This window comes from Chironomus tepperi, unplaced genomic scaffold (genome assembly GCF_022539635.2).
Source record: "Chironomus tepperi strain 1889 unplaced genomic scaffold, CSIRO-AGI_Ctep_v1 contig_359, whole genome shotgun sequence".
Lineage (NCBI taxonomy): Eukaryota > Metazoa > Arthropoda > Insecta > Diptera > Chironomidae > Chironomus > Chironomus tepperi.
In genome coordinates, this window is record NW_027226481.1 from 3927117 (window position 1) to 3939068 (window position 11952).

Sequence of the window (11952 nt, forward strand, 5' to 3'; positions counted from 1 at the left end):
CAAATTTCAATATTTACTCAAAGCTATTTTTAGTAAAACTTTTTTTCTTCTCGTTCTCAAAAAAAAGCAGCTTTTTTTGCTTAACATAATCACTTTTTCATGAGGATGAAGCGAATGGAAAGAGAGGAAAATATTCCGATACATGCTGGGGTGTGAAAAAAAGAATCTTTCTCGTTTATTCGTTCCAATGACGTCATAGAAGCATGTTCATTCATTAAATTTTTTGTTCTTTCTCTTATTTTATGCGCTCTGAAATATGTGCATGTCAGCGTATTATTACAAAAGAAGCGACAATACTTCCTTTAACTGTAATAAAAATAGAATCTTCTTATTTTTTGTGATTACTTATTTTTATCTCTGTAATCTTCACACACGTAAATCATACAGAAGTGCCGTATTTACAAAAGAATGAAAGAAAAATGACTGAAGTACGCAATTGAGAGGGGAACCTTGACCTTGCCTCTTCTATAAAATGTCAAAGAAGAGAATTTTGTACTTTTTTGGCTAAACCATGACAGAAGCAATTTTTTTGGTCGGTAATTGACTGTCTGTGACTAATTATGGGAAGTAAATGAGCTATTTTAGACTGAAACCTTAATTGAGGACTTTCCTAAGTGACGTCAATGATGTGCAGAACTGCTCTGATTATGTTGAATATTCAACAGCTCCAGACAATCCATACTCCTTGAAAATGATTGACGTCACAAGTCAACGACTCACTTTTTTTTCATGCTTTATTAATAAAAATAAGCCATTCCGGTGTCTCTACTCGTTCTCATCAAGAACTCATCGCTCAAAATAAATTTAAATATTTAATTTCAGCAAATATTAAGTTCTGGATGTTTGTGAACATGATATGAATTATTTGGTGCTGTTTTTTCGGATGAAATGTGAAAAAAACAGCAAATCTTTATCGAATTTTTTATCGTCTGACATTCAGAAGGTGATGGTTTTTTTTCCCTCATACTGATATGAGAATCTTGAATGTCAAGAGAATTTTTAATTAAAATTTTATAGGAATCGAAAAAAGTTTTGTTTGGATTACGAAAAAAGTTATGGATATAAATCTATAAAAAGGTTCAGTTTTATTGAATATTGTATAATGATATCGTTCTGAAATTATGTAACGCTTAGATGTAGATGAAGAATTGGGATTGAAAATTGGCAAGCAGCAGCCAGCAATTGGACTGTTTCAAGCGGCATCTGCAAAACGTCTTAACTGTTCCTTTAGAATCTAATTCTCCTCTAAACATCAATTATGAACTAAGCCAATCCCATTAAATTTAATATTGAAATACTTGAATTTTGAGTACCTACCATGAATAGCATATGTGTGCTATAAATAGAATTTGTGGATAAAAAAAAGTTTCCATGTAAAATTTGCACAATTTATGAACGGCAGCAATAATTCTAGGAAGAAAATGTTGGGTTATGGTGTTTTTCTTCTTTTGGTATTTCAACCCAGATATCTATTCGTAATCAAACAGTCATGATAAAAATGGATAAAAATATAATTAAAGAGTCGATGAACTTATCTATTTTTGAATGAGTAAGAAATGATGTTGCTTTTGGGTACGAGCTTGAATTGATAATAATGGACACAGTGTTGGTAGGACTTTTGAAGTCTGGACTCTAAATGTCCAAAAATGACGGTTCAACTGGAGTCCGGACTTCAAGAAAAGTGGATCTTCAGTGAAAACACAATAGTGTCCTGCCAACTCTGTATTGACTTTCATGATGATTTTGCACATTTGCCGATGTTGAACAAAGAAAAGCTTCAAGAATATTGATAAAAAAAACCACAGAAATAGGCGATTTCATATTAAGTTTGAGGATTGAACAACGATATTTACAATATTACATGACAACAAGTTACAAGCAACAACTAATAAAACTTAATTTAATCAACACAATTAAATTCTTCCAAAACATCAATCATCATATTATAGAAGGCCGAGTAATCGAAGATCGCAAGGTTGTAAAATTTCATTCTACTTGCCGCATACTCATATGTTATTGAACTGCATCAAATTGATTACTTCTATACTTCATATGTTTCTGATTCTCTCAATAACCGTACATCTTATGTAATGTTATGCTGAAGAATGTAGTTATAGAAATATTTATAAGTAAGAGCAACGATGCGGAACAAATGTAAAAGAGAGAGATGAAGTTAAAGTCTGTAACGTAGAGAGATTTAAAAATTTATAGATGAGCGAAATGTGGTTAGAAAGTGGATTTAAAAATAAAAAGTAGAAAGAAGTTAAATAAAATATGTTTATGCGAATCTGCAAAGTCTTTAACTTTACGGAACAACACAACTTGTTCGGTAAGTTGCCACATCAGAGCTTGAAGTCGATTCGGATTTTGTATAAAAAAGTCGACTTACAAGTCAAGTCGACTTCGAGCTCTGATGTGGCAATTAAAAGCAAGATGCAATGGACCTGAATCCACCGTGACGACTTAATTTCGACTGTAAAAAAATGCAAAGTTCTTTCGCATTATGCAGCTCGAGTTTATTTTTTGCACTAATCGTATACGGCACTCAAGTTAGAAAATAATGATTAAAGACTAGAAATATTTAATTAACTACCTGTAATTTCCTCCACAAGTACATCATGCAATTAAATAAATGTTCAATAGATAATGTGTCGATAAGCTGTAATTTTGTATTGTAAACCGATTGAATCTGTGTAACTTTGTATTCATTGGAATCTCAATGTTCCTTAAAAAATCGATTCAACTTTTGATGTTTTGTGATTTTTTTAGAAGCTACAATGTTGGACGTAGTCAAACGAGGATTTGATTATTTCGGAGTGCGAAGAAAACCAATGAGAGATGACTGCAACTAGCAACAACGACCATCATGTCTGCATTCCAAGAAATCCTCATATAAATACTATCAAGTCTGAAACCAAAACTCCAACAGTCATTGACATTGATATTTGACAATCTTTCATTTATTAGGTCCACAAAACGAACTCAGCGATAAGAAGTAATACATACAACACATTACATAGTTGATGTATAGCTTGCTAATCTAAACCAACGTCAATATTTAATAATCTGCCATGAGCCATCAATTATTATGATGACGCAAAAAGTCAGTAACCGGTAAATAAATGAAATTGATTCTCATTGAGCATTTTTACTTCCATTAATTGGATATTTCATATTTTTTTTAATTAAAAATTGAATATACAACAGAATTTTCTGGTTTAATACATTCATGGGATCAAATTTCAACAACTTCCTTTTAACTTTTTCATTATCAAAAGAACTTTTGTGTAGAAAAAAAAGAAGGAAAACAGTCAGAACAAGTAATTGACGTAATAGTCTTGCATCTACACAAGATTTTTAATTAAAGAATTTCTATGTCTCGACTTTAACCTTTATCTTTACATTATTTCTTAAATTTCTTCCTTTATATGCTCAACCCACACTTATAAGTTGTTCCGAACTGCACAGTAAAATTTTGGTTGGTAAAAAGTGGTTTTGGTGCTTTTAAGAGGCTGATGGACAGATTAAGGACCGATAAATTTTGAATCACTCTATTAAGTTGCTATTAGGTCACCTAATTGCAGGAGCATAGTCTATTAGATTAGGGATGTTATGAAGGAAGGAGTGGGTGTGGGTTGACGGTTTGAGGATTCAACTTCCGTCTCATGTATACGTTCCTACCTTATTGATGCCTGTTAGATCCATAACACCAAAAAACTTCCAATTTCCTAGAACAAACTTACACCTGTGCAGCTCGGGCACCAAAAAAAAATTTTAAGCACTTCTCTCTTTCGTGTAAAGAATTTAAATTAAATTTTTATCTTTACTGACATTTTCCTACATACTTCTTATTACATAATTATATTCCTTATCACTTTGTTTCTTGTCAATCACCATAGGTTTACTTCTTGTCAAGAAATTCTCTAATCATGCGATTAGTTTCGTCTGGCTTGTGTTGCTGTGCAAAATGATTTGCTCCCTTGATTATATTAAATTCCAATCTATCCAACTCTTTCATTGCCAATGGTCCAGTTTCACGTGAAATGTATTTGTCATATTCACCAAGAATGTAGAGACCAGGAACAGGATTTTTTGGACGTGGCGGTCTACGGTCAGGATCAAGTACACGAATAGCTCTATAATAATTAATTGGGCAAGTCAAGGCACCCTTCTTTGCAAATGTGTATTTAAAGCATTCAACATCTTCAGCAGTTCCAAGCTTCATCTTATCAAATGCCCTTAAGTCTTGCATACGAAGTGCAATTTCAGGCAAGAGTGGCATTTGGAAGAAACAGATGTACCATGACATAAGGAATTGCTTGAGTGATGAAGTCGCTAATTTTTTAATAGCTCCACTTGTTGGTCCACCAATCATGATGTACTTCTCAAGGGTGTCTGTGTATCGATAAACATAATTGAATCCAACAATTGCGCCCCAATCATGAGCAATCAGAATGAATTTTTCTCTTCCTATAACGATTGTTCATTCAAAAAAAAAAAAAAGATTAGTGACGTAAAGTGATAAGAAGCACATGCGGAATGTCTGTTGATACTTTTTTTTTGTATTATTCACAATTTCCTCGTGTAAATGAAGCACAATTTCGTGTGCGAGAGATAAGAAATTTAAAACCTTACCCAAACTCTTGACAAGTGCATTAATGTCATCTGCCATATTATCCGTATGATAAGCAGACACGTTACTTGGCTTATCAGATTGTCCATAACCACGTTGATCAATTGCAATAGTCCAATAATCTTTGCTGAATTCTTTTATTTGATGTCGCCAACTGTACCAGAATTCTGGGAATCCATGGACGAAGACGATGAGTGGATTCTTTGGATCTCCTTTCTCGACGTAATGAAGTTTAATGCCCTTGAAATTGAAAATAGGAAATCATGTAATTAGATTGTGGTAAAGATAAAGAACAGGTTCAATGTTCATGATTCCAGTTTTTGTTAAATTGTTGAGTATTACGAAACTCTGACGAGAGTGTTTTGTATGGGCATGGATACTTAATAATTTGGTGTAATCGATTTTAAATTCTCAGTATGCGCAATGATATATGAATACGAAATGACAGAGGAAAGAGAAGAATAAAGGCTCTCCTTTGACATTTTGGCTTCGATTGATTTAACCTGTGACTTTGCTTAGAATGTGCCTTTTAGCAGAGATGCAAAACAGACACATGTGACATGCAAAAACCGTACAAATTCTTAATAATTCTTTTTACAAAACCATACAAATTATCAAGAAATTGTACGGTTTTTGCATGATACATGTGTCTGTGTTGCAACTCTGACTTTATAGACTCTTATTTCGATCGACATGATGCAGCGAAACTATTTTCCGCGATTCTGTCAGAGCAACGTCTTGCCGTTGACGCGGTGTCTTAGTGAACACGTGATTCGTGATAAGCTACCGGAACTACAAAAAAGCTATGAATTGAAAATTGTTCCTGCGTGTTTCATTGATAATCGTAGCTAATCTAATACATTTTGAGTACCGTAGTAATAAGAGGACAGTTAAGTCGACGATAAACTTAGAATCAGAAAATATCTACGTCACAAGTAAGAATATACCTGGCATTAATTTAAGACATTAATTTAAATACAGCAACAACTGCAGCATGTAAACAATCCAATAAATCAGCAACAGCTGTTTTATAATCAAAATAAAAACATTCCGATTCCAGAAATTTAAATTTTAAATTAAGAAGAATATGACGCTCTGCTGAATCTGACCAGACATGTCTAACACTCAGACAGTTTATATCCATAGAATAATTAGTATTCAAGCAGAATCATGACCATTAATCACTAAGTACCCAACAAAAAAAAAGTTTCACCTACATTGACATTGGCAAATTTGTGAACACCAAACTCATTTCCAACTAATGGTGCAGGTGGATTTGGACGGTCTTTAACCTCGAACAGACTCTTCTTAAAGATATAAACTAGAAGTAATGCGAATGCAATAAAACTAGAATAAAAGACAGACAGTGAAATGACAATTATAAACTTTATCACATCACTAGGTCGAGTCATTTTGGTAGTTCCAAAAAATGTAACGTCTTGTTAATAAGCTAAATAAACTGCCACAGCACAACGCGCTACTCAAAGCCGATAAAATGTGTACATTTACGGCAAACTAAAGTGAGCGACTGAATGAGTTAAAAACTTTATTTTCATCGCGGACGTAAAAATAGCATAGACATATCTCGTACTCAATAAACAAGCAGTTTCTCTTCATTTTTTTTCTACTGCTATGATTATCAAGAGTTGAGCGGACAGTAAAAAATGAGAATTTTGAGAATTAAAGTAATTTTTTTAGAGGCATGAGCTACATATTTGAGTTGAATATATTCAATTACTCACTTAGGCACTTGAGAAGTACTTTTTCTTGGAGGGTCGTTCGTAATTGACGTAAAGCATACTTCTTGATAATTGCAAAAGTAATTTTAGCCATAAAATCTCAGCTTTTTTAAGGTTTTGACGTCACGACAAATCGAATTTTAAGAATTTGAAGCTGCAGAGAACCTTGTCTGAGGCTGATTAAAGTGTGAAAATTAATTATTTTCTATGATGCACATAATTATAGCACAAATTATCAATGGAATGGGAATTAAGTTTATTTATTATCGTGTAATTAGAATTAATGCTATTATTCTGTCTAATTTGCTTAATATTAATAGTAAGTTTAAGCAAAACGTGTCGAACATGTGTAGTTATTGATGAGTTTATGGCTCTATTTTATAGTATCATTGAGAATCTCCATACTCAGTATACAGCAGTTATTTACATAGGTGTTTAAGAATTTTATGTTCAGAACTTACTCGAATAGCAAGTTTACTTACTTACTTTGCTGATCGTATAGATGAATTGCGATCAATGGCTTACCTTAGAGCCTCTTAAAGCTCTACCAACAAACCGACACTAAACTGCTCTCTCCATGAGTTCTTGAGCGAGTTAGTTTATCATCACCTGGGGTGACTCCTACTATGGATCTAGAGTAAAAGTTGATTAATCAAACCGATTACAAATACCCGCCTGTGGTGACTCTTCTACTAATAATTTTTTACAAAATCCTGAACTATTGAGCACAAGACATTGAAGTTGCAAAGAAAACTTTAGCTTATTATGAGTTTTTCTAGCATACATCAACTGACCATTAGTCCCAGCAAACATCTGACAGTACATTCCGAATAAACGATTTGCCAGTCACGTTGCCTACTTAATCAGAAACTCAAACAATATTCTCCCTCAAGCTACATACAATACAGTTCCAAAGAGAATTTACCCAACAAATGCAAACATCTTCAAATGTCAACGATTTTATTAATCTCAAACTTTAAACAAATTTCTTCTTAATCGAGAGAACAAAATAGAATCAATAATGTCAATTGTGTTGTCAAAAAGATGAACTTTAGTAATTTTTATATTTTCCACGAAATTCTTTGCTCCGTTCTCGTAGATTCTTTGAGTTTTCCAACAAGACATCCGTTGACTCAACTGTATTTCTTCTATTTCTTTCATTCAATTTTGACCGCATTGGCGTCGTATGACTCGATGAGTCTGTACTGCTGAAACTTGATGATGACGATGATGACATGGAGTCTCCCCAAGCAGTTCTTAACTTTTTTGGTTTTCTTGCTTTTGCGATAATACTTCCACAAACAGCTTCGCCCACACTGACGTCATGTTTAGCTTTTGTACCATCAGAAGTTGTAGGTCGTTTACCTATTGAAATGTGTGTTACTGGGAGAATTTGGGGTGAGATTGTTTGTGCTGATGAAGGTCGTTCTTCTGGATATTGTAATCTACTCATATCTTCTATTCTTGAATTTACCGTTCGTAAAATTTGATTAGAGCATATGACATTCTGATAATCTAATCTTAGTAATTCAATTTTAAGTTCATCATTGACATCTTCATATGCTGTTTGATCCAATATAGCTAAATGTGGAATATGTGATCTCACTGTATCGCGATAATTTTCCTTTTGTGTTATTCCATTATTGGTCAGGTCAAGTATGTTTAAATTGGAACACAATCCAAGAAACATCATACCATGAAAGTCCTTTATCTTGTTGCTGAAATGATGTAAATTTTATTCGTGAAAGTGTCCAAAAAATACACATTTTATTATCATGTTTACCATTTTAAGCTTATTTTCCTTATTTGTGGTAAATTTGAGCACGGACCAGCGTCTTCAATTTGATTATGGTCCGCAACGAGTTCGATAAGAGTAGAAAGTCCATTTGTACCATCTAAAGATTTCAACCCACATCGGCTGATATTTAAATATGCTAATGACGTCAAATCGCAGCCAAGATCGCGCTGTTGAATATTAAAAATATAATTGTGTGAATAATTATAGAAAAATAAAATTATTTTTAAAATCTATGGAAACTTACGAGTGAGAATAACAAGCTACCTTCCAGAGTTAAATGTCTTAAATGTGGCATGAAATATGGTAAACGTTGTAGGCTGATAGCTGATGAAATGATACGCAATTTCACCTGCTCAACAGTTGCAATGTCACTTTTGCCTGTCACTTGTCGCTAAAAATAAAAGATACAGTAAATAAATTTAATTTATGAAAATAAGAGTAGTGTAGCTTACTAGCAATTCTTCGAGGGTTGGTTCTGTTGGTAATTTAATTGGCTCATATTTTTCATCTTCCTCATCTTCTTCCACGTGCCTCCTTCGTACATTACGGATGTTGTTTAAATTGATATTATTAGAATTTACATCAAGTGACTCATCATCATGAATATTTGTAGAATTGCTGCTAATTGACACAGATCTTGAATTTCTTACATAATTTGCATTAATTAAAATAATATCGGATGAATTGGATGATAATGATGAATTTGATGGCGATAAAATTGGTTTAATGAATTCTTCCGGTAGTTCCTGTTCAGGCATTATTTATTTAACACTTTTTAATACACCAAACTTAGTTTCTTTAATGAGAAATGAATGTTTTTAACTAAACACAATAATACTTTCTAGAAGGTAAATTTCCTCGTAAACTTGTTATTTTCCATTGCTATGGAGAATCTATTTTCATCGTTAAATGTTTTATTTTTGCGCGCTTTCCACTTTGATGTGGTGAAAAAATGTTATCAGTTTGGGAGGATGTCAGCAAGGTAATTGTGCAGTAGCGATATGAATGTGGGCTCGAGTCCCACAATAAAGCCCGAGTTGGACTCAAACCAAGGTCCTCTGAATTATTTGTTATAATTCTCACTTAAACTTTGAAAAGAAGGGTGTGAAACTAAGCACAAGAACAGTTTTGAACATTTCAAATTTCATTAAACCGTTAAAAATTCTAAAATTTTTTAATAATCATTCACAACAGCAAAAAAAGCTTTTCAACCGCCACCATACAAACAACTTTTAAGCTTTAGTTTTCGTTTTTTTGTTGACATCAACAATATTTTTCTTCTTATTCTAGCTTTTTCGTGTCCTATGGCTGAAATACCTTTTGATTCGATTATTAATAACCAATCAACAACTTTGAATTTTTCGTGTACAATTTGTTTGATCGATATTAAGTGAAACTTTACTTATTTTTTGATTAAAATGAAATTTTTTTTTGAAAATTATCCGTTTAAAAACAGATGAAGGCACATCATGAGCACATGTGTGGAACTAAGAGAATCAGTTTGATTTTATTTTTAGAGATAATTAGATTTTCCTAATTACTTAATGACTTTCAACAGACTAATTAGGAATTAAATGTTTGATATTGAAGTAAATCTCTCAATTTAAAACGTGTGGTCTCAAATTAATTGTCTATTTTTATCAGTTGTGTTATCAAGACATGGATTTTCATGCACGTGTTGCTTTGTACTCGATTAATTCTTCGATTTGATGATTCTTATTACCTTGATTGTTTGGGTATAATAAATGAAATATCAATTTTTGTTTATCTTGTGCCTTTTTTGTAGCCTTTAATAATTTTTCTGGAACAATGTTGAATTTGACAAGTGATTTTTGCTGTTTTTAATATTCAAGCTCTCAATTTGTAAGTGCCATTGACACTACAAAATGTTGATGATAGCTCCATTAAACTATTATACAAAAATACATTTACACTTTAAAATCAGTAAATTGTATGCAAATTCCTGGTCAAAATGTATGCTTTATATACATAGAGACCTAACGGTCGTTCTGGTAGATCTGCGTATATACCCTAGATACCACAGCACCCCACATCTATCTGCAAACCAAGGTCACCCGAAGAATACTCCTCAGAACATTAATCAAACTTTCACCCTGTATTCTAAACTCTATATGCGTGCACTAACTTCTGTACACACATTTTCTTAATTAAGACATTTAAAAGTGCTAAAATGCAATTTAAATTCACTCATCAAATTGTTTGCTGCTCATTAAATTGTGTATCAATCATCAACATTTGTTCAATTTGAAGTAGTCTGAATGAAACTCCTTGACTGCTCCTATGCAGCCAATTACTATTCAATACATTGTATTTCCAAATACCAATGCTATTGAAGTTAATTTTAGACGCATCGGATTGTTATTATGGAAAATTGAGCATCTGAATTACTTCTGAATCATCAATAAGCACATGCCATTGGATTTAAATAAATTTCTCAGAATTGACCTATTGACATATCATAATTTGGAACAATTAAGTCACAGATTTATTACTTAACAATTTATTTTAATGATTTCATGCCATAACTACACCCGGAATATATTTTTGTCACACTGATTATCAAGCTAATGGACTTTAAAATCTGATAAAATAATCCCTTAATGGAAAAACACCTTTTTATTGCAAAAAAAATGATTTTATAATGCCATGATTATTATGCAGTATGACGAGCGAATCAATTTTTTATGCAGCAAACTTTAATCTCAGATATCGTGCTGTTAACATTTTAAATAAACATTGTATACGGTTGCATTTTAAAGGAAAATTAGTGCATTTGTTGTGTAATTAAGGATATAATCCTATTGTTGGTTTTATCATTATTATACCTAGTAATTTACTGGCGAATATTTGTTATTTAAAAATTACATGAGTCTTGTGTTTGATGTGGATTGTTGGATTGATTGAGCATTGATTTGATGATTATTATGAAAAGTTCAGGACTTTTATTGAATATCTACAAGATAACATCCACAAATGATTTCTAGAAATAGGCAAATGTCGAAAAAATTATTTTTCTGGATCTTTTAGGTTTGATAAAATTTTTAAATTAATTCTTAAGCTTTCTATGAATTAAAACGAATATTATCAATAAAACGATGTCTGTTACTTACCATTTTCCATTTATGTCTGCTTTCTGCCCAATAAACGCTCAAAATTTGCCAAATTATCAAAAAATGTAAACATAACACATTTTTTTAAAAATTTCCAATGAAACCATACAACAGTTTGAAACATTTTTACAGTTTTCACTTGAAAATTCAAAAAATAACCGTCAAACTAATTTTAACTGTCAATCCATAGCACAAGCAATAAAACAGTAAAAATATCTTGCAGCAAGGATATTTCCTTGCATTTATTTCATAATTCGTGATCGTTTGAGCATAAATCGCATTTCATATGACTTATTCTGACCTATTATTTAATTTTCCTATGTATTATTCACTAGTTGATAGGAAAATTCATCGATGAGTACATCGATATTGTGAATAATACAACAAAAAAATTCAATATCAATGTACTTGATACAATTGGTGTCATCGTTTATAATTATCAACGTACACTTGACCACAACTTCACGCAAACACACACTCACTGATATTTGAGTCAATATTGAGGATTTAAAAGATATACACATAGGTATGTTGACAGGGTAAAGGATAAGTGAACAGTCATATGAGTCAGTCACAAGCGTCTGGTCTGTTAGAAAAAAAAAAAAAATAAAAACAAAACAATAAAGTCAATAAATTTTTATATTTTTGTCA

The 11952-nt window shown here is 32.1% G+C and overlaps 2 protein-coding genes across 2 annotated transcripts; both read right to left on the minus strand.

Moving 5' to 3' along the window:
• Window positions 1-3789: 3789 nt before the first annotated feature.
• Window positions 3790-6149, minus strand: LOC139094882 (epoxide hydrolase 1-like). The gene is made up of 3 exons (XM_070646099.1): window positions 5851-6149; window positions 4636-4873; window positions 3790-4470 (listed from the first exon to the last, which is right to left on the minus strand). Exons 1-3 carry the CDS (start codon window positions 6043-6045, stop codon window positions 3902-3904), a joined length of 1002 nt encoding a protein of 333 aa, XP_070502200.1. The 5' UTR covers window positions 6046-6149; the 3' UTR covers window positions 3790-3901.
• Window positions 6150-7368: 1219 nt separating this feature from the next.
• On the minus strand, window positions 7369-9084 carry LOC139095004 (leucine-rich repeat-containing protein 56). Its single transcript, XM_070646250.1, has 4 exons — window positions 8623-9084; window positions 8415-8561; window positions 8156-8337; window positions 7369-8090 (listed from the first exon to the last, which is right to left on the minus strand). Exons 1-4 carry the CDS (start codon window positions 8926-8928, stop codon window positions 7424-7426), a joined length of 1302 nt encoding a protein of 433 aa, XP_070502351.1. The 5' UTR covers window positions 8929-9084; the 3' UTR covers window positions 7369-7423.
• Window positions 9085-11952: the final 2868 nt, after the last annotated feature.

Excerpts from the sequence above, each read along its gene's own strand:
- LOC139094882 (XM_070646099.1), bottom strand. The coding sequence starts at position 6,045 with ATGACTCGACCTAGTGATGTGATAAAGTTTATAATTGTCATTTCACTG. Across the intron at positions 4,874-5,850 it reads ACAAATTTGCCAATGTCAAT|GGCATTAAACTTCATTACGT; the intron begins GTAGGTGAAACT and ends TTCAATTTCAAG. Across the intron at positions 4,471-4,635 it reads TGCACTTGTCAAGAGTTTGG|GAAGAGAAAAATTCATTCTG; the intron begins GTAAGGTTTTAA and ends CAATCGTTATAG.
- LOC139095004 (XM_070646250.1), bottom strand. The coding sequence starts at position 8,928 with ATGCCTGAACAGGAACTACCGGAAGAATTCATTAAACCAATTTTATCG. Across the intron at positions 8,338-8,414 it reads GTAGCTTGTTATTCTCACTC|CGCGATCTTGGCTGCGATTT; the intron begins GTAAGTTTCCAT and ends AATATTCAACAG. Across the intron at positions 8,091-8,155 it reads AGGAAAATAAGCTTAAAATG|CAACAAGATAAAGGACTTTC; the intron begins GTAAACATGATA and ends ACATCATTTCAG.